This window comes from Lonchura striata, chromosome 2 (genome assembly GCF_050655825.1).
Source record: "Lonchura striata isolate lonStrDom1 chromosome 2, ASM5065582v1, whole genome shotgun sequence".
Taxonomy (NCBI): domain Eukaryota; kingdom Metazoa; phylum Chordata; class Aves; order Passeriformes; family Estrildidae; genus Lonchura; species Lonchura striata.
Window position 1 is genome coordinate 10595793 of NC_140704.1, and position 20971 is coordinate 10616763.

The window sequence follows — 20971 nt, forward strand, 5'->3', positions numbered from 1 at the left end:
GGGAGCTTGCGCATGCCTATCCCTAAGGGAGCTGCTGCTCCCAGAACATTCCCTTAAGTGGGAAGATTTGTTCATTTGAAGAGTCAGTGTGTGAGGTTTTTCCTTCCCCTCCTCCTATGAATGTATATTCCTTTATATCTTTAAATATGCCTACATACACACACACACTGCTTGCAAAAATAATGACGTCTGTGCACGGATTTTTACATTTCAAAAGCTACTTCCTTAAATATCACTGAAAATAAATCATTGCCTAAAGAGATGTTTCCACAGAAAAATTCTTAAGTTCCTTAATGTGTCAAATTTAGCCTTTAATGGAATACACAGACCTTGTCCACATTTTTATGCCTAAATTTTAGTTATTCTATCAGTGACAGACTAACTTCTCACCCTCCTCACCCCATAGCAGTGGGTAGAAATAATTGTGTACTTGACTTTGCAGACGATTCCTTTTACTACACAATCAAAAATTTCTGTTATCCAGATCTTATGAAACACAGTAACAGAGGACTAAACCACCATAAATGCTGGATATCACAAATGGACCAAGCTCTTTGAATCAACTACATTTTCATACAGTTAAATGAAACAAAACTAATTCATTGAGAAAAGCATGAGGCTTCACACCGAGTTCAGCAGATTCCAAGTACACCAGGAGAACACCATGATGAATGGTAAAAGGAAGATGAAAATAAAAAACTAGTCATAAATGTATCTCATAGTCCTGAACAGAATCTTTTATCTCATGTGTTGAGCACAGCAATACACTTTCAAATTCCTAAAACAATTTATGCTTTTGACATGCAATGTCAAAGGACAGAGACACCAATCACTTGGCTTCTCCCATTCTTTTGATATTTTGAAAATCCTGTGAAGAAATTAAACATATCTTCTCACCCATCCCTCAACTGCCTCTTCTTCCCATAAGAGAATGGCTTGAATACAGTCTTCAGGAAATTACCCTGTTGGATCCAGATTTTTCTTATTCCTGAGCTGCAAAACCAGCCCTGGAAAGCAGAAGACAGATATTTTTGTCTTTGGCTGGTGATTACACTAAGTGCTCTATGAAACATTTTTTTAAAAGCAATACTAGAAAAAGCAAAAAGTGCAAGGTTGGAGCAATGGTTCCTTGCTTCCTCACGATTCTTGCCTTGCAGAAAAAGGCAAAGAGAAACAGCTTCAAAATGTTTTCCAGAAGATGGCTGCTTAGATCAGCTTGTATTCAGGAGGAAAAGAAATCACTGTGTTCCCTTATTTCCTCACTGTCTTGAAAACAAGGACCTGCCTTGGGATTTTAAGGTGATTGCACATGTTTGGCTGCAGACCCTGTCCATGACATGTGTCTTCTGACAAGTTACTGAATGCATCCTTCACCACAACACACACTGTATGATGGGATTGTTAGCTGACACACACTCTCATGGAGCTACTCTCTTTTTGTTCCAAGTTCAATAAAGCATTGAGGAAGCACAAAAAATGAGACACAGGTATGGTCAGTTCCATTCTTCATCTAATGACCTGACCTTAAATATATAGTGACGCATCATTTAAACAAAAAATGCTTGAAGATCCCTTTTCATTTACTTAGTAATCCAAAAGAATGCTGATCCTTTGATTTAACACTGAGCCTCTTTTTTAAGCAAGCAATGAAGATACCAATAACTTTTTTTCCATGCAGGAGACAAATATGCTCGTTCCATGTGTGACAATTTGGTTTAAGTTAAACTGGCAGTATCAATGAGACTGAAGCACATGCCTAAAATGCCTTGCTGAACTGGGACCATACTCTACATAACTTTCTCTCACAAAAGCTATGTCCAGCTGCTCACTGAACAGTCAGGAGATGATGTGGGTATGGGAGTTCTTCCATATTTGAAAGCTGTGTTCATAGCCCAAAAAATACAGTCCAGCTTCACTTTTTATAGAGAGGAGAAGAAAGCCTGGTGGCTGAGAAAGTATTAATAGTGTGAGGCCAAACATTAATCCAAGGACCACAGCCACCACATCACTTTCATAAGAAAGTTTACTTGGGTTGTTCTACAGCACCAAAGTATTGGTGACTGATTTCTAGCTCTGCCAGGGGACTCATTATTGCATTACTGACATGAGACTTTGAAAAATATGCACTGTTTAACTGTATGATTACAGCTGCAAACTGCTCTCAAAACAGATTTCAATAAAATTAATAAAAAATCTCATCAACATTCAAAGTATTTTCATATCTAAAATCAGTCTTAATAAGTAATTGAACAAAATTATTTTCAAAGCCATTCAGTTCTGCTCATTTCCCTGCTCCTGACAGAACCAAAGGAAATACTTTTCCACAGATATAAACAAGCACATACTTCCATCATACAGGAAAAAAAAAAAGGAATTGTTTAATTGACAGTCATATACCTGAGTGATGATCATAATGACAGTATTAAAATCATCACAAGCATCCTTACCCATGCTTGGATTCTAGTTCATTTACATAATATGTAAATTTACTGCCATTATCAAGTTTTGCATACAAAAACCAGTAACATTATTTTAAGGGAAACAATTTCAGAACCAAATACCTGTTTAATGCACTGTGCTTCACCTCTCATGTAGCATATTTTTGCTGACTATCACTAAAGTGCACAAGTCATAATTACATCCAAAATTTAAAACTTGGTGTTATAGCAGATCTCAGGTATGAACTCACTGCAGGAGAGGCCAAGTATTCCATTCCAACAACCACATACAGTGTGTGATCCATGAGAAATGTGCTGAGAAGCACAAAATTACTTATCAGTGAAAGGGTGGAAATTTAGGGGGTATCACAGAATGGTTGAGGATGGAAGGAGCCTCTAGAGGTCCCCTTGTCCAACTCTTCCTCTCCAGCAGGGCCACCTAGAACAGGTTACCCAGAACAGCTTCTGAGCATCTCAAAGGATAGGGAGTCCACAGCTACCCTGTGCAAGCTGTAATAGTGCCTCACAGAAACAAAATGTTCCCCTTATGTTCAGTGTAGTTCTATAAATTATTTTATTCAGCAGAAAAACTGGATTAAAATGCTTCTATACATGTACCCCTTCCCAATGCATCCATCTTTTTCTCCATGCATGCTGTTCAGAGCCCTGTTCTCAGCAGGATGCAGTTATTTCTGAAGTTGCACTTTACAGCAGACTGTTGAATTGATCCAACTTTAAGCGCTACAAAAAGAAACTTACTTAGAGGAAGGGAAAAAAAAAACAAACTCTACATGATTTTCTTCCTTTTCTTATTTCTTTTGGTTTTGTTTTTTCTTGTTTGGAAACCCAGACATCAGTGGAATCATAACCCACCTACAAACAGCAGCAAGGCAGCAGTGACAGTGAAAAGGACTTAAAATCCAGCTTCACACCACATTGTGTACAACCCCCAGCCCTGTTGTCCCAAGTTTGGCTCCCCAGGAAGCTGCATTTTGTGTGGACTCATGTTAACACCAGAGGCTAAAGTGGGCACAGCACTTGCACTGAGCAGAGAAGAGGTGCAGGGTACAGCAATCACACAATCCAACTCTTCTCCTCAATATAGGCCTGGTGCTGGAAAATAGGTGCAAGTAACATGACTCTGCCCCAGCTGGTGCTGAACCCTCCACAGCTAGGAAGTTCACAGAAGCCAAGAAGAAGGCCCTTTATTTTTTTTTTTCCTCTTTTCCACATAGAAGTGTGAAAGGAGACACGCTTCAGTATGTCAAGGATGTTTTACAGCCATGCTGCACATTGTGCTAAATGACAGTGCTGGGGAGGGGCAGGGTGGGAGCAGGAATCTTTATATAGCACTGAGAGCAGTAATTCAGCCCCTGACAGTCACATGAATACAGCCCTGCTGAACACAAACTGTGTCTTTCTCTGGCATTAGGCTATTAGGCAGATAAGGCTCCACTCTGGATTTGAAAGACTTACCCTGACAAACGATCTTGGTTTTTCTTCACCCTGCAAACGGTGGCAGAGGACTGGAGGAATCTCAGCACTTTCCACTGCTTATATAACAGGTGTACTCATAAATATGCAAAGATGATTTGAAGATGCAGTTTCTAATCTGTGCTTTATGCCTGAACAATTTAAATTACTTTCATCATGTAGACAGCATTGCCAGCTCTTTGCAAGTAGTTCCTTTATAATTTTAGTCTCTATTAGCTGTATTTTTGTTTAGTGTGGGTTTCACGTGAATTGAGAGGAAAAGAAAAAAAAAACACCCACACTGAATGGGGATAAAATTAAGAGAAAAGCATTTTTAGATGGAAAATAGATGTCATGACTTAGCTCCAGATCAGATTTCAAGAAATTTAAGATGCACATTTTCCATAAATGCCTCACACTGCATGGAGAATATCCTAATCTAGCTCTAAGCAAACATGACACAGTAGAAATAAACAATAATAACCAAGAAAGCAAACATCAAGCATGACTAACAGAACACATAGATCAGCTAGTGTCTCTACAGACTGTAAGTTTCAGCATTTAACAAGTTTGTTCCTCCAAGACAAATATTTGTTTGAAATCAACTTAAGAATAAAAGATTTCAATTTGCAACATGTTGGCCCTGACATGCTTCAAGAGCAATCTTTCACATGTGAAAAAAAGAAGCAGTTGTAAAAGGGGGCATCACATGAATTACCTGCATGATGATCCTGCACCAAGTCTACTGTAGTGGTGGAAAGAGAGATGACCAAGGAAGGTGGGGCAGGATGGTGGAATGACCCTGACAGGCCACACCACAGCCAGATGGCTTTAGAGAGAAGAAAGTCAGAAATTTAACAATGGGAGGAAAACGGAGAGGTGAGGAGAAGCTAAAAACTGTAGGAAAAGGCACATATGTTGGCTGTCACACAGAAACAGGTGATACCAACCATGTATTAAAGGGTCAGAAATGCTACAGAGCTTTTGTGGTAATGAGTTCCTTCAAGCAAATGAGTAACATTTTCTCTAAATATGGACTGGTTTCCCAGCCCTGAATGAGGTTCCCATCTTTCCACTGGGAGTACATCACAGCCCGTTGTTCCATATAAGTAAATGCTTTGTCTCAAATGCAAAATGTTCTCTTAGTACCACCATCAGCTACACACAAAGTGAAGAAAAAGTATCTGTTTCTTTCTGCCATACACCCTAGCAAAGATCCTTAAATATCACAGACTGCTTCTGATTATTCACCGCTTCTGACTATTCACAGACCTAGCTTTAAGGGAAGTACACCCATTAGTGCAGTCCTGATGCCAGCATAGCTTTTGCCATTTATTTTAGGTTAACTGGATTTCATTCCAAGTGAAAAAAAAATTACAATAATTTATTTTGGAAAAACTTGTACTCCCTCCTATTTGAGCCCCTGAAAATGAAGCTTCAGCTTTTACATTGAAAGTACTTCCATACTGCTATTTTGGGGAGACTTCAATCACCTTTCAATTGTAATTCCTTTTGTAATTTTGTTGTAATTCCTACTGTACTTTTCTAGGAGCCCAGCTCTGTGAGGTGTGGCTTCTTTATTGCCCATGCTGGGCTCAGGGGTGGAATGCAGAAACCTGTAAAGGAGGTAACCCAGTCATGCAATATTCTCAAAAGAAGCCTGGAGAAGAACAGGTGCCACAGTGTTTCAGAACAATGTGGCCATTTAGATGCTTTATCCTCTCCTAACTCTAACACAGCTACATGAGCAATTTTTGAGGAAGAAGGACACATAATATATTTTAGTGAAATTTAAGTAAGATCTTTAGGTAGCATCTACCGGCTACCATTTTCAAACTATCACTTTCTACAAGATACCCATTAGCAAAATTTCTTTCTAGGGAAAAGTCAGGGGAGACTTCTTTGGGTGTCTGAGTTAGAGCAGATTTACGACAGAGTAAAAAAACCTGTAAAATTGTGCTGGTTTTACATCACAGAAGTGATGTTTTGGGAGAGGCTGTTTCCTGTTTGGCAGTTTCCCCTGAGCACAGAGCTGTTGAGGGTTAAAAGCTCACTTTAAAGAAGAATTGGATTCTTCTTTCCAATTTCAGTCTAATCCAGTCCTAGATACTCAATTTGCTTTGGTCTGAGGAAGGCACAAATGATCAAGCTGGTAGCTGAGGCCTGGTGGCATTTCTAGTATATATCCTGCACCAGAATGGCTTATAAAGAAAGTCAAATATGAAACTGTATTTGTTATGTACCAGAAGTAACCAATTACAATACTTAAGAGCCATTGTGCATGTGAAGAAACATACATATGCAATTTCATATTTTGAATGATGTACAATAGACATAACATTGCAGGTGATATTACCTTATCAAAAAACACAGAAAAACACTTTGCAGGTCAGCCAAAGCCAGACCACCACCTAGGAATGGCAAACAGCATCACACAGTAAGAGAACTTCATGTTTCAGAGATGTTGTGGTTTTTGCATGATCCTCAGGACAGAAAAGAGCCCAGAGTATTTCTTCAATAATACAAAGAGTTGGTACACAAACCAGCTGGGATTCCTCTCAGGAGAGGGAAACTGGCACTGAAGAGAATGGGTCCAGGCTTCCTATACTTGTTTGAAAGATATCCTAGGGAGAGAAAACTCTCATCTAGGTTACCACAAGTTACAAAATGTCTCTGAAGGGTCCAGCAGTCAAAAAATGAAATTTCACATTGCTGTGGCTATTTCTGAATGCATCCCACACACAGCTTCCCCACTTCTCACAATCACCTCTCTTGGCCACACAGCATCTTTGATAGTACAAAAAACAGACAGGAGGCTGACTTTCAAAGCCAAGGAAGAAATACCAGACTTGCCAGGGCCCCTCATCTTCTTCAGAATTACCACCAGGAGACAATACCAGCCACAGCATTATTGTGCTCAGGAAGAAAAACAGGGTCTGGGTTAAGCAACAACAAATATCTTCTCCCACTGCAAACAAAGGAATATGCTCTCTGTTTCACCTTGCTCCAGAAGTGACTGCTGGAGGTCAGAGACACAGCTTTGTGAAACTCCCAATAAACAAAAACCTTTTCACAGACTTTCAGATGGCAGCACAAACGCATGGGGTCACTTTTGCTGCTCCTACACCTTCACCTATGGCTGCAGTGAAGGGCAAATACAAGTTACCAGTCAGCCACTGGGGCAGAAGCAAAGACATCACAGCAAAGAGCAACCTCAGGCATAGGATGCAGGAGGAATTAATCTTCAGAGAAAGTGAGTACCTGCTTATTTTTTATCCAAATCATTACAATGGACAACAGATTTATGTAAAAAGCAACAATTAAGCAAAGTACAATAAACTATAAGGAAGCTTTTAAAAATGTTATTTTTCTGCTATTTCTTGTTTATATAGAAGTCCCCTGAGCTACAGGCAAATATATGAGTAGCCAGTATTTAAGCAAGTATTATCAGAGAGGCTGCCTTTGATACCCTCTCAAACCGTAATGTATGCACATCCTTACAGTGTTCAATATTGACTTAAAACAAATTACTACTGCAAGCAAATGTCATCTCTACTAAAATACTGAAAACATACTAAACCTGAAATTCTAAGATGTTGCAGTGCCTCTTGGAGTTACCAGGAAAACATATACTATTGGATTAGACATTTAAACAATGCCACTACAAAAGTACTTAAACCAGCATATTTCTGGTCAAGGGTGGCTTCAGTGGTTTACATACCTATGTACACACACAAACTTCTCACATTTATTATGGCTTAGAAAGGAGCCAACCATCAGTTCTACTTGTGGGTAGATTTTTTTAGAAAGCTGTTGAGTCTTCTCTTCTATGCAAGTGTTTCAGTGTTTATCTAGTGTTATTAATCTTTTCTGTCTTATCTTCAACCTCCCTTTGTCTAATTTCCATTCCAAGGAGTTCAATCTTCTCATGTTTTGGACTGCTAATACTTTACTGTAGGAGAAAGTATTCCTCCATCCCAAACACAAGACTTCTCAAATAATCAAAACAAACTCCAATCTTTCTCCTGGTAAACAATGTTTATTAAGACTGCTTTAATCCCCAATGTCCATGCCTCTACTCTTGGTCACTCTCTCAGATCTCTTCTGAACTGCTTGTCCAATTCTCCCAAGCCTCCCAAGCAAATCACAGGTCAGCTTTTGTAGGAGACACAGATATAACATTGTGACTGGAATGTGCCAAACTTTCAAACTTAAATAGCATAAAATTCATCATTATAAAATATAATACTTTTTTTATCATCATAAAAAATATTAAATCTAACTGCTGATAATCCCATTGCTGTTGCTCAACATAACAAATCAACCTTTTCTATTACAACACAAAGCCAATTTGAAGTATAGCAAATTAAAAGTACTAGATGTTATTTCCCCTCTCAGAAATAAACATCACTCCACAGCCCAACAGTACTTTTTCCTAAAAAACTCCTCACTTCACAACACTCAGAAAACTTACAGCATCTACTAAAGAAAGTATTCATTATTTTTCCAGATTAAAAAAATATGGCAAATGGAACTGAGCTCTTCCAGAAAATTCAGCAAAGGGGTTTGCCATTATCATCATTCAAGTCCAAGTCTGGCTCCCCAGGAAGCTGTATTTTGTGTGGACTCATGTTAACACCAGAGGCTAAAGTGGAAAGAGCAAGGATATTTCTACATTTTTCTGTTTCACTAGGTAACTGTTGTTTGTTCATTTTCAGGCATCTGCCAAAGAAGTTTAGCATTTCAAACAATTTCTACTTCAAGATTCTTCACTAAATTTCAACTGCTTGCATTCCACCACAATGCCATTATTTTAATTGTTCATACATTCATCAAAAATAATTGATTATTTAAATATTTCTTTCTATAAAGATAAGAGGCATGGCACACAAAATTCTAAATTTTGCTCACTCTCCTTGCAATTGTAACAATGAAAAACATGAGTTAATATGACTAAGGATATCTCTTCAAAACAAAAAAGGTGAAGTTTTATTATTTGCTATTACCAGAAATAAATTTTCTGTACAATTCCAGAACTGTTCTGTAATGTGATATGAAAAGTCCAAAGAGTAGTTTGGTCTACTTTCTCACTAAATGGCAGTAATAGATGCAACACCCCTGCATCCTGCTAATACCACATAATTCTTCTGGAGGATCCACACAGATGGAATAGTCCAGGGCTGCCTTCTCTGAGGAGACTGTTGCTAGGGTCTCTCTATTTTGCCAGGCTGTTTATGGACACATGGACATCCACACAGTAGGAAAAAGAGTGTCAGAACACTTCGTTTCGGCCTCTATGCCAACCAGAAGTCTCTGAACTTTTTCTGGTCTAGGCAAACTTTCAACCACCAGCCTACCAGTATAAAAAAAAAAAACCATTACTTACACTGTATTTGTCACAGAGTTCTTTAAGAAAACATTTTCCTGCCTTCTGGGCAGCTCTTACCAGACCAGACTTACAAGATCTTTTTTTGATATTTTAATCTTAAATATATATCAAGTCAAGATTTGAATTAAGAAACTGTAGATGTCACAGTTTGGAGATCTGGAGTCTGGATCCAGGGAGATACAGGACCAAACAAGTCCTAACATCCATTTCTACTTACATATACCAACAACATTTGAAAAATCCCTCTGTCCCCTCCACTGCTACCATTCTGCAAACCCAGCCATACACATAAGAGCAAAACCCCCTCAAGCATCCTAAATAATAGCATATGTATGGTTCAGTCTTTGGAAAGCACACAACCCCTTCAAAAGTCGGAGGAAACACTTTTCCAAGCTATCATGATACCTCATGAGAGTCCTTTCTCTAGTTATCCAACCATTTAACAATAGTCTTAAAAAGAGATCACTGAAACATCATATACTTTTCAACATTAACTTCTGTTGTAAAATAATGTGGCAATTATCCACACCCTGGCACTTGATGCTGCTCTAAGCACTGGAGGTGATGTGTCCAATAGACAGTGCCTACCAAACTGCCAGGAACCAGCAAATGACTCTGCTCTCCAAAAAGGGACTTCAAGAAGGACTCTGGCACACCTCCCTCCATCCCCTGAGAGCCATGCACAGAGTGTCCTGGTAGGATTTCTCCTTTAAGGCAGAAACCTTCTCTTCTGTGGCAAGAGGATCCAGCTAAAGCCACAGTCTTCCCAGCATCTGTCTCAAGCTGTATTGCTTTACGTATTCCTACTCCTATATTGGCTGTTTTATAGCAGAATATGATGATGTCCCCAATATGTTTTACACTGTTTTGAAGTTACACTTAATCCAATTGATAAATAATACTGGCTAGCAATTAGAAGCCCTAGCTAAGATTACTGGAAAAAAAAAATGTCTTTACACAGGTGTAAAATGAGCAATTCCCCAATGTGCTGCACCAATTGGAATTAAACAAAACCAGTTCCCATCCTTTAGTGTATGTTTACCCTAGTAATAGAAGGAAAGAGCAGAATTATGCAGAGAGCAATCATCTTTTGGAAATGCCCCCACACCACCACAGTCAGGAGCTGTGGTTAACAATCAGAAAATGCTCTTCACAAGCCAGGAAAAGACTGTGGCATCCAGACCCTGCACTGGGGATACTGACTGCAAGGAGGTTCTCAAAAAGAAAAGGGGAAAAAAAAGGAGGCGGGGGAGGAAAGAAGGCAGAATGGGATCATCATGAGTTTGGCAAAAACGAAGCTCACCCACTGGGAAGATAGGGGAATATACATGCATAATTTTACATGGATTAAGAGTTTGTGTCAAATCTGTGATGTGCTGTGGTGAATTCTTATACTGCAGTGACTCATCTTGTCTGACAGTTGCTGGGGAATTAAAGCAGTTATTTTTAAAAAATTATATGTCCTGCTTGACGCGTTATACAAATAGCCTCTTAAAAAATTAAAACGCTGTCAATGCATTTTTAAGTATAGGAGAGCTGTGGTACATTTAGGATTCTGAGTACCATACCACAAACAAGATAGGCAGACCTAAAGGAATCTGCTGATATCCCTTCAGAAAAACAATGATCTTTTTGCCATTCCCAATCCAAATGCTGTATCAAAAATTAGTTTATTATCTGTTTTAGGACAGCATGCAAACACTTTTCCCGAAGAAAAATTAACCACAAAGGAAAGAGGTGAGCTAAACCCAAATTCCTCCGGTATCCTCCAAAGGATATTTGGTTTGCTGGAATCAGAATGACTGAAGCATTCCCCTTCTGATGGATTGACAAAGGCAGATCAGGCCCTCCAGGGAAAGGCAGCACGCTGACTCCCAGCCACAGGTGCACAGGGGTTTGGCAAGGGGAAGCAGCGCTGGCTGCTGCTCCCTGCTCTGTGCAGCACAGGCACGCAGGCGTGCCCTGCAGCTGCAAAGGGCAGCTCCCTGCAGCCTGTGTTCTCCTTGGGAATACACTGCTTACTCCCTGCTTTGCTTATAAAACTGACACCCCCTCGGCAACTTTCACACGTCCTTGGGAAAAGTGTTTGGAGTATGTCAGTTGTGTAATACAGTAAAGATCATCTGAATGATCCATTAAGTGTAACCCTTGGGCATCGATGCTGCTCCACGTCAGCTGGCAATAAAGGTATATTTACAGCGTGCCTTCAGGACAGCTCTTCTGGGAACATCCTGGAGATTTGCATAGTCTGTTTTACAAGGCATTACCGTGTACTTCTAGCAAAGGAGTGGCAGAGAATTCTTTCGACACCCATTGAAAGCTCTTAAGTCCAAGTAGCACAGTGAAGGAGGCAAATAAAAAAATATTCAACATTAAAAAAACAAAAAGAAATTTTTTTAAATTCCAATGCCTTAAAATACTCACGAATGAATTGAACCTGTTTTTAAAATAATCAAGTTATTGTCCCTCTCCAATTCGAGCACCATCAGAGAAACAAAATAGAGAGGAGCTTCATCATACAAAGAAAGGGTTCTGTTGACAGTTCTCTTGATTTCATCATAATTTCCACGATATCCAGTGCATTTTCTTAAAGCCCTAGTCTTCCACATAACTTATAAGAAAATTCCAGCTTTATGTATTTTGAGTAAATTAGTCGTCACTCCACCAGAAAAAAATAACTGAAAACATGAGCCAACTGCATCCTAACAGCTCAAAAAACAACAAGAAGCAAATGTAAGTGTTGAATTTCTTACTTCATTTCTCACATAAACTCAGACACTCAGTCATTGCACAGGTGATACTCACTTTCTAAGCAGAGCATTATCTCTCAAGGAGTGAATTAAAAGGATGACTCTGCGTCCCAAATCACAGAGGTGTGCTAGTTATTGAAATTTTCACACTTTAAAACCTCTCTGCAAGTGAAGTCAGCTGGCAAATGTTAGGGAGAAATAATAACAAGAGAAGTTAACTACACATCTCTGGTCTCAACACAGCAACTACAGGCAGACAACAAAAGACATCACTTATACCTAATAAAATAATAAACTTGGCCAGAAAGTGACTTAATCAACCCAAGTAATATTACCAAATATAATTGAGCCAGTCAATACAGTGAAAGCAGAGGACCAAATTAATTAGGTGACTGCAAGTCCAGTGCCTTTGGGAATAAGTAATCACTTATTAAAGACCTGCTGAGACTTTTTTTGAAAGTGCTCCTTGGAGAAAATTGAGACTTTCAAAAAATGAAACCTGCTATGGTTCACATGTTTAAAATGGAAGAGGACTGGTAGTATGGAATATAGGGAGAATAGTTTCTGAACAGGATGGTTTTCAAATTTCCATGTGGTGCATGTGGTTCTTTAAGTTTTTCTGCTATGTTATCTGACACTTGGATAAAATACTGGAAGAAATATAGAGCATCTTTGCCCAATTAATTTTGGTTCACAAAATAATTGGAAGGGCAATTTAACCTTGTATATCCTGCAATTGAGGGCAAAATGAGAAAAGGAGAAGGGGGCATTTTTAAAATTCTTAAGTGCTTTTAAGAATGAAGGGGTTGTAGAATTACTTTTTTTTATTTAAAGACAACACATTTCAGGACTCCTGGTTTTATTTAATCAGTTCTTCAGTTAACAACCCCCAAGCTATTCTAAAAAACAGGATGATTCATCTATTTCCACCCAGTACAATTTTATACATCGTTAGAAAACTAAAACCTCGTAAAATTCTAAACAGCCCTGAAGTACAGCTACTGCAGAGTGACATGTTGATTGCATCAGCCTAGAAGGGCTACTTCTGAGCAGTGCAAGCTTCAGTAGCTCAGGGAAACAACCAGTGTCAGAGAACATGTAAAGAACATACCAGCATCAAGCATGTTCCCTCAAACACAGCCTAACAAATGTCTCTAGAACATCTGGAATCAGGGATGATTCCACAACTTCCAACATTTAAAAAAATTAAAGTGCTGTTGAGCAGCTGCATCCTGAGAAACACAGAAGCAATGTCCCCTTCCCAAAATGAAGTGAAAACACCAACTAGAAGTGTGCTGTTGATGCCTGAGGCTGAATGTAACACTACATACCTCCACCTCACTGTGAACATCCTTCTCAACACTCTTCAGAGTGCCAGGCCACCTCTGGCACTCGCTCCTCCTGCGGGGCAGGCAACAGCACACAGCCACAGAGGAACCTGCTAAGCATTTCTGAGTCTGCCTGATCTCCACCTGCCAAGTCATGCTAATGAAACGAACAAAATCTAAAATGGTTATTCTCATTTGCATCCATAGTACCTTTTAAATAGCTATGTTTAAACTGAAAAAAGCCCATTCAGACCACAGCAAAGGGGAGGTGGAAGGCATGTGGCTTGCCCACAGTAACCAACAGGTTAGGCTTGTCACAGAGAGGAACTTAAATGCCTTCTGACCTTCCTTCTCCCTTTCAATTAGCAAGCAGTGCACAACTGCTAAAAAAAATAAAAGAAAAAAAAGGCACTTTGCTCTATGGTCTACAAAGCACGAGCCACGTGCCCGGCAGACACTTCCTGAGGCTCTCCTGCCACATCTCTGCTGCCAGTGAGGCTGTGAGCACCCAGCAGAACCAGGAACTCGGGATTTGGCTACACGGGGTGCCCGCTGTGCCAGTGGCACAGTAACCAGGTCTGGGCACAGGGACACCAGCTATTTTATGTTCAGTTTTGAGATGCACTGTGTGGGTAGGACCCACGCTATCACACTTCCTAGAGCTAGGAAGGAGACAGCTTTAGCTCACAGCTGAGGAATAACCACGCAATAATCCTGCTGGTGCTCCTCTCTTTCTCACAAAGCAGCAGCTCTCGTTCAGAAATTGTTCCTAAAGCTGCACTGCCCATAGCAGATTTTGGCATAGAGAACCACATGGCTCGGGTACAGGCAGCAGCTCTAAGACCCACAGCACCCAGAAATAAAAACTCACACTCAAACAATACAACAAATACAATGTTTCAGAAATGCAGCATTTGAAAAGCCATCTTTCTAGCAAGTCTGACTTGGGAAAGCACTTTAAAAAGAAGTATAAATTACAGCATTCACTCTGCTCCCAATATTATCAGTGGAACCCAAACACGTTAAAGCATGGAGTTTCCTATTGCCTCCAAAAGTCTCCTGCTTCACAAAGGCAGCAGAGACATCATGAGCAGAACACATGTTAAAACCTCAATCATGTGAACTTTCATGCACTTTCATAAGTGTATCTCAGTGAATGAAGGCAGTGGACTGGCTCATTATGGCCAAGCGAAGCACAAGCATAAGGTACTGCACGTTCAGGGTGTAAGGAGTCACAGAGTTGCCTTGAAAACCATTTAACTCAGGAGTAGCCAGAGTATGACTTCTACAGCACAATAAAAATGTACAAATTACTGATCCCACTCTCTGTAGGGACTAATTTTGACAACAGGCCAGGAGTTGCAATATGCCTAAAGGTAGGAGATTTAAGTAGTAAATTATTTCATTTTCTCAGGCACTGAACACTGTGATGCACTTGACTAAGAACACACCAAGAGCAGCCTGGGGGAAAACACTGAAAATGTGATATTGCCTGTTCTTCACCTGCCTCCCAATTCCAACTGATCCTCATTCAGGCTGCCACAGTCAGAACACATGAGGCACCTCGTCTGCTGGGTGTAACACCAGTGGCACATAAAGATACTGTCAGTGGCCTAAACTCATTCCAGATCTAGCTGCAAGGAAGTTACAGCAGTGCAGATACAGATGCCCAATTTCAAACCATGCCCCACTTCCTCAGAGCTTTCTTGGATTTTGCTTACAGCAACAGAAACTGCACCATAAAACTGCATTACAACTTTGGTACACTACATTAGCATATTTATTGAAAGTCTATGCCAGTTTGATTTCAGGTTTTTTGTAAGCATTTACTAGCAGATGTTTTAATTAGTATCTCATTGGTGTGTAGACAATGATGTGACACACCAAGAAGCATTTTCTGCATAAAGCGACAATGTTGCATGTACCATGATACCAACAGCTCTTCCCACCCTCACTACCACAGAGAGGGCCAATGGACTGGCAGTGCATCACAGAAAGGCAAAACTGTATTTAACTCCTCTCACTTCAAGTTTTCAGGGCACCGAGAGGGAGGGGGAGGCACAGAAACGAGAGCCACAAGCAATCTCAGTAGTTCATCACCCTCAAAGCGTTAAAAGGAAAATACAATGTCAACATCAGCTCCTCCCTGCTGATGAAACTGGCTCCAGCGCATTTTACTTTCTGGCTCGGAGCCCTTACAAACCGTTACAAAAAGACAGAAGACAGACAGACAGCTCAATATATTGACCACTTCCAATAACTAATTTGGGACACGCTGGGTCATTTGTCCCTTCTATGAAGTGCTGTAGCCTCTTGATGGTGAACGAACCCTGATATTTGGGGGGGGGCATTATTAAAAGAAAAATAAAAGAAATAAAAAAGAGGGGGCCGCTAATAGCAGATTTGCGTTTCAGGAAAGAGCCAACGCTAGCATCAGTACATATGAATACTGCCCACTCTCTTCCTCCGGGAGACACCGATTACATCTGATACGCTAAAACCGTCTCCACGACTCCGGTCGCTCGGTGCCCATCAGCGAGGACACTGACAGGCACTCCTCGCTGCCTGCCTGTCGCTGCTGCCCCGGCGCTGACACACATGGAAGCGGGGAGCGGGAGCCGGGCTGGGGCTCCCGCTCATCCTCCCTGCCACGGCAACAGCTCGGGCTGCGTGCGCGCCTTCCCAGCCCGGGGACCGGCGGAGCATCGCAACCGACCACGCCAAGAAGCCACCGCAAGCTTTCAATTATACATTTAAAAAAAATAAAGCCCGCAATTAAATATATATATATATATATCGTTTCGTCTGAGTGACCTGACTGGTATTGTCCACAACGACCTTATCAGGGGATGTTTTGTTGCAGCCGACACACACACGCTGCGTGGACTCCGTGGGAGTCTCGATGCGGCCGCAGCGGGTCTGGCACACAGGTACGCGGCACGTTTCCGCGAAGCCGCGTTTCCCTGGCAGGGCAGGAGCCCCTCCAAGCCATCCCCGCGGATTTTTCCAGCTCCCGCACCACCGCGTGCGCGCCGAGCCCCGCCGCCAGAGCCCCCCTGCCGCCCCCGCCCGCGCCGCGGCGGAGCGCGGGGGGCTCGCAGGTAGAACAAAACCCCCGCGCCGGGGTCCCCGGCAGCGGCAGGGCCGTCGGGAGAGCCCCCCGGGCGCCATCGGGCTGGGCCGGCACCGCAGGGCCGCAGGGCGGGGGTGTGCGATGGGGGAGCGGGCCGGGGGTGCCGCGCCGCTGCCGCGCCGCCCGCGCCCACCCCGCCGCGCCTTTACCTTCGGAGAGCTCCAGCTCCAGCTCGGCCAGCCGGGCCCGCACCTCCAGCGGCAGGGACACGCTCTCCAGGCTGCGGTCCGCCATGCTCGCGCGGCGGGGACGGGCTCTCCCCTCCTCTGGCTGCCCGCTCTCCCCCTTTGTCCGCGGCTGGCGGGGCGCGGGAAGCGGCGGGGCCGCGGCGGGTGGCTGAGTCCTCCCCGCGGTCTCAGCCGGGCATGCAGGGGGAGGCGGGCGGGCGGGCGGTCCGCGCGGGGGGACGGGGCGCGGAGGGAGGGAATGCGGAGGTTTCTCCTCTCCTCCCCTCTCCTCCTCCTCCTCCTTCGCCGCCTCCTTCAGCGGGGCCCCGCCATGGCTGCTCCCGCCGCCCGCCCGCGATCGCTCCGCATCGGCTCCTCGCCGCGCCCGGCCCACCCTCCCCGCCCGCCGCCGCCCGGCACCGCGGCGGCGGCTCCCGCTGGCCTCGCCCCGGCCCCGGCCCCGCTGTCCCCGCCCGGCTCGGGCTGGCGGCGGCGCTGGCGCTGCGGTGCCGCTGCCGCGACTGGGGCTGGCCGGGCACCGCCGCTGTCACATCCACGTGACCGCGCGGCCCGGCGCCGCCCGCAGGGGGCGCCCGCGCGGCTCGGGCCGCCCCGCCCGCCCCGGGAGCGCCGCTGCGGGGGCGCGGAGGGTGCGGGGGCGGGGAGTGCGGGACCGGGATGTGCGGGACTGGAGGGTGCGGGAATGGGGAGTGCGGAGTGTGCGGGAACGGGTGTGCGGGACCGGGATGTGCGGGACTGGAGGGTGCGGGAATGGGGAGTGCGGAGAGTGCGGGACCGGGGAGTGCGGAGTGTGCGGGACCGGGTGTGCAGGACTGGGATGTGCGGGACCGGGGAGTGCGGGACTGGGGACTGCGGGACTGGGATGTGCGGGACTGGGATGTGCGGGGTGTGCAGGGTGTGCGGGACAGGGGTGTGTGGGACCGGGAAGTGCGGGACAAGGGAGTGCGGAGTGTGCGGACCGGGGTGTGCGGGACCAAGTGTGCGGGACTGGGCAGTGCGGGGTGTGCGGGTCAGGGCTGTGCATTGCTGGGGGTGTGCGGATTCACGGTGTGCGGGTTCACAGTGTGCGGGCCCAGGGTTGTGCGGGGCCGGGGCTCCGGCGGCTGTGTGGAGTCGGGGCTGCAGGGCTGGGGTGCGGGGGGAGCGCGGGCAGAGCTGTTCTGGCTTTCACTCATGCCAGCTCCCAAGAGTGGGGCTGCACGTCCCCGTTTTGCCGAGGAAGACGGGGAAGGAGTGATGTGCTCGACGCAGGAGGAGATTCGACTCTGCAACGCTGTGCCCCCTTTTCCTTACCCACCTGCCGAACAACTTCCAGCCTACCCCTATTTCCACTCCTATTCTCTGCATACAGCCAATGGAGGACTGCAGAGTGTCAGGTTAACAGCGGGACTCAATGATCTTAGGGGTCTTTCCCAACCAAATTCTATTCTATTCTATTCTATTCTATTCTATTCTATTCTATTCTATTCTATTCTATTCTATTCTATTCTATTCTATTCTATTCCAAACAAGCCAAGGCAATTCTGGTGTGTATATCACTAAACCATGGTTGCACATTGCCATGGAAGAGCAGCAATTTTAATATGATAAAGAACAAAATTGACACATGTACCAACTGACACTGAGCCAGTATCTGGGGAACATGTTAAAAAGAACTGAGGACTCTTAATTACACCACTCCAACAAAAGAAGGAATGTTTTGAAAACATTTAATAAAACTACCTTTCAAATCAACAAATATAGTCCACAAGGAGCATCTTCCTTTTTTCCTCTGTACATATTTTCTTTCTTTTTCTTTGTTTGGGCTGGGGGTTAGTAGTTTGGCTTGGATTTGGTGGGTTGTTTTAATCCCTCATGAGAAGGAAGGAGCAAGACACCACAGCACCTACGGTTTCAAAAATCCTTGGGAGTCCCAAAGGTAGAACAGGTCTTTGTGCAACGCAATGTTAGCAGAAAAGAAAAGTCATAATCATCCCCAGGTCAGCCTTGACTTAGCTCACTGTTCTAGTCAGGGAAAGAAAAGGATGCAGGAGTTTCTTGAAAAGATAAAGCTTAGGCTTCAACTATACTAAACAAAGTAGTGTTTTATTACATTGTGGAAGGAAACCAAATTACGTAATGTTACCAGCTGTGCTGTACAGGCATTAGCACTGGAGTGATCCCTGCAGCGTGTTCAAGACTGGTGGTTTCTCGTGTTTTCACTGGTTACCAGCCCCAGACTGGAGAGCTGTCTACACCCAACCGTGGCCCATGCCAGCATCACTCCAGCCAGACCAGCAGCAGAACAGGTTGGGATACTTTGGTGAGTTTGCCTGCCATAAACAAGGCTTGAGCACACACAGTGTCCCTTCATTTTATGGTGCTGCTGTTTGTTTTATTGTCATATAGGGTTGTTTTCTAGTAACCTCTTATGGGTTTCTCTTCAATGCAGTGAGGAGGAAACCCACTTGGTCAGTCTCCTTTGAGAAGGGCCATTGCTTTCAGCAGCATGGTGACACACATTATTTATGGCTATACAAATGCCTCTCCTCCAGCACTGTGCTGCCCAAGAGTAAGAATTTTTACCTTTTAATTTTGGTTCACAACATGTTTCAAATATAGACATTCCAAAAAATATCCAGGTTTTCTTTTTCATTACATCCAGATCTAAACAAAGAAAAGCAATTAAATCCAAATATGCTCCAAGGTTCCTACCTGAGAATCTGAGTTTTGTTTGTTTATCATGTTAAGTGGGATGAAATAGGCTGAAAGTATCAGCCTTCTGCAGAAGTGTTTTTTTCAAGTATGGTGGAGGCAGCCAAAAAGGAGTCGAGGGAAGGCTTTGTGGTGATCCAGCTGCCTTCATCAATGTGTATCTCTGAGTAGCAACTTTACCTCCCCACTGCTGATACAATATTATTTAACTTGTTACCTGACCATTACAGAGTCTGTACTGCTGGTGTTTACACCACTTTCCACATTTTTCCTTTCAGGAAGTTGCATAAAAGGACCTAAAGAGAAGTGGTTGAACAATCACATTGTGACTGAATTTTCTTGGCTCTTCCATGATGAGCCCAGGGTTTCAGCTGTTGGGTGCTTTGAAAGGAAGAGTAATCAATCACTTGGGGTTGGATGTCATCCAGCAGAAGTGGAAATGGCTGAATTCAGCAAACACTCAGGGTGGTGTCCTTGGTCTTGGCTCCTGAGGAGCTCACTTGGGGTCTACAGGGCCAGGCAGGGCCATCCCATCACCCGGGGCAAGGTGCAGACAAGGGTGAGTGCTGTAGGAGCACTGACATGGGGACATGCCTGAAGTCATGGCACCCTCCTTTGGAAAGCCCATTTGTTTCCCTTGGGCCGATCTTGAGAGGAAGACATTTCTTATTTATGTAAAGTGCCAGAGCTCAGACTCCAGGAGGGAAATCACAAGCATATAAATTTGCACAATAGTTTTGATGAAGCACTGAAATTGCAATGAAAAAGAAACAAGTCAGAACTTCTGACTAGCTGGTCTTTATTCATAGATCCTTTTAGGTTTATAGGTAAGAGGTTGTGACTTTAGAAAATTCCAGACTCCAAGAAGAGCAGGATACTATTTGCATTTTGGATGCAGTGATTAATCAGCACAATCAGAAAGAAGTGTATTTTTACTTAACAGTACATGTATAGCAGTCAAATCCTACTGGTGAATGTGGATCACCTTATGGTATTGATACCTGAGTGAAACCTCTGAAGGACCACATAGAATTGACCTTGCTTAGGTAAAAAATATTTTTCCCAGACCTCTCACAGCAAAAGATGTATCTACATTTGCAGAGGTTTAGCCCAAAGCCAGGTCTATACTAGAAAACATTCACAGCATCTCAACTTTAGGAAAGGGACAAGGCACTAAAAATATTTAGGGAAAGGAAAAAGCTCTTGTGTAGAGACACTGTTAACTTAAAGCACCTAAAATGATGTGTGTGTCTCCTGCACAGCTTAGCAAGAGCAAGAGGACTGTCTGTGAATGAACAGGTCAGCTTCTCATCTGTCTGAGAGAGGGGGGGAGTGGGAATTTGGCCAATATAACAAAAAAGTCAAAAGAGGAGGCATTCAAAGAAAAACAACCAAAATAATCAGCTGCCTGGAGGGACCGGGTTATAAGAGGAGATTACAGAAGTGCTTACTCAGTTTGTGAAACAACAGCAAGAGATGGCCCAAACAGCTGCCCATGATAATTTGAAAGGCAGAAGCACCAGGGAAGTTGAAGTGGAGAGAAAAGCAGGGTAAAGAGGATATAACTGAGTAATGTAA

General features: G+C 43.6%; 1 protein-coding gene across 5 annotated transcripts in view; it reads right to left on the reverse strand.

The window, feature by feature from the left end:
- Positions 1-17026, reverse strand: part of DIP2C (DIP2 acetate--CoA ligase C (putative)) — a 307261-nt gene extending 290235 nt beyond the window's left edge. For 4 of the 5 annotated variants that reach the window (XM_021528802.4, XM_021528799.4, XM_085572963.1 and 1 more), the window contains exon 1: positions 16661-16885. In XM_021528802.4, the coding sequence (XP_021384477.1) occupies positions 16661-16745 (85 nt within the window). In that variant the 5' untranslated portion in view covers positions 16746-16885. Of the gene's footprint in view, positions 1-16660 lie in introns of all 5 variants that reach the window. The other variant, XM_031503793.3, reaches the window with a different exon arrangement.
- Between the last annotated feature and the right edge of the window lie 3945 nt (positions 17027-20971).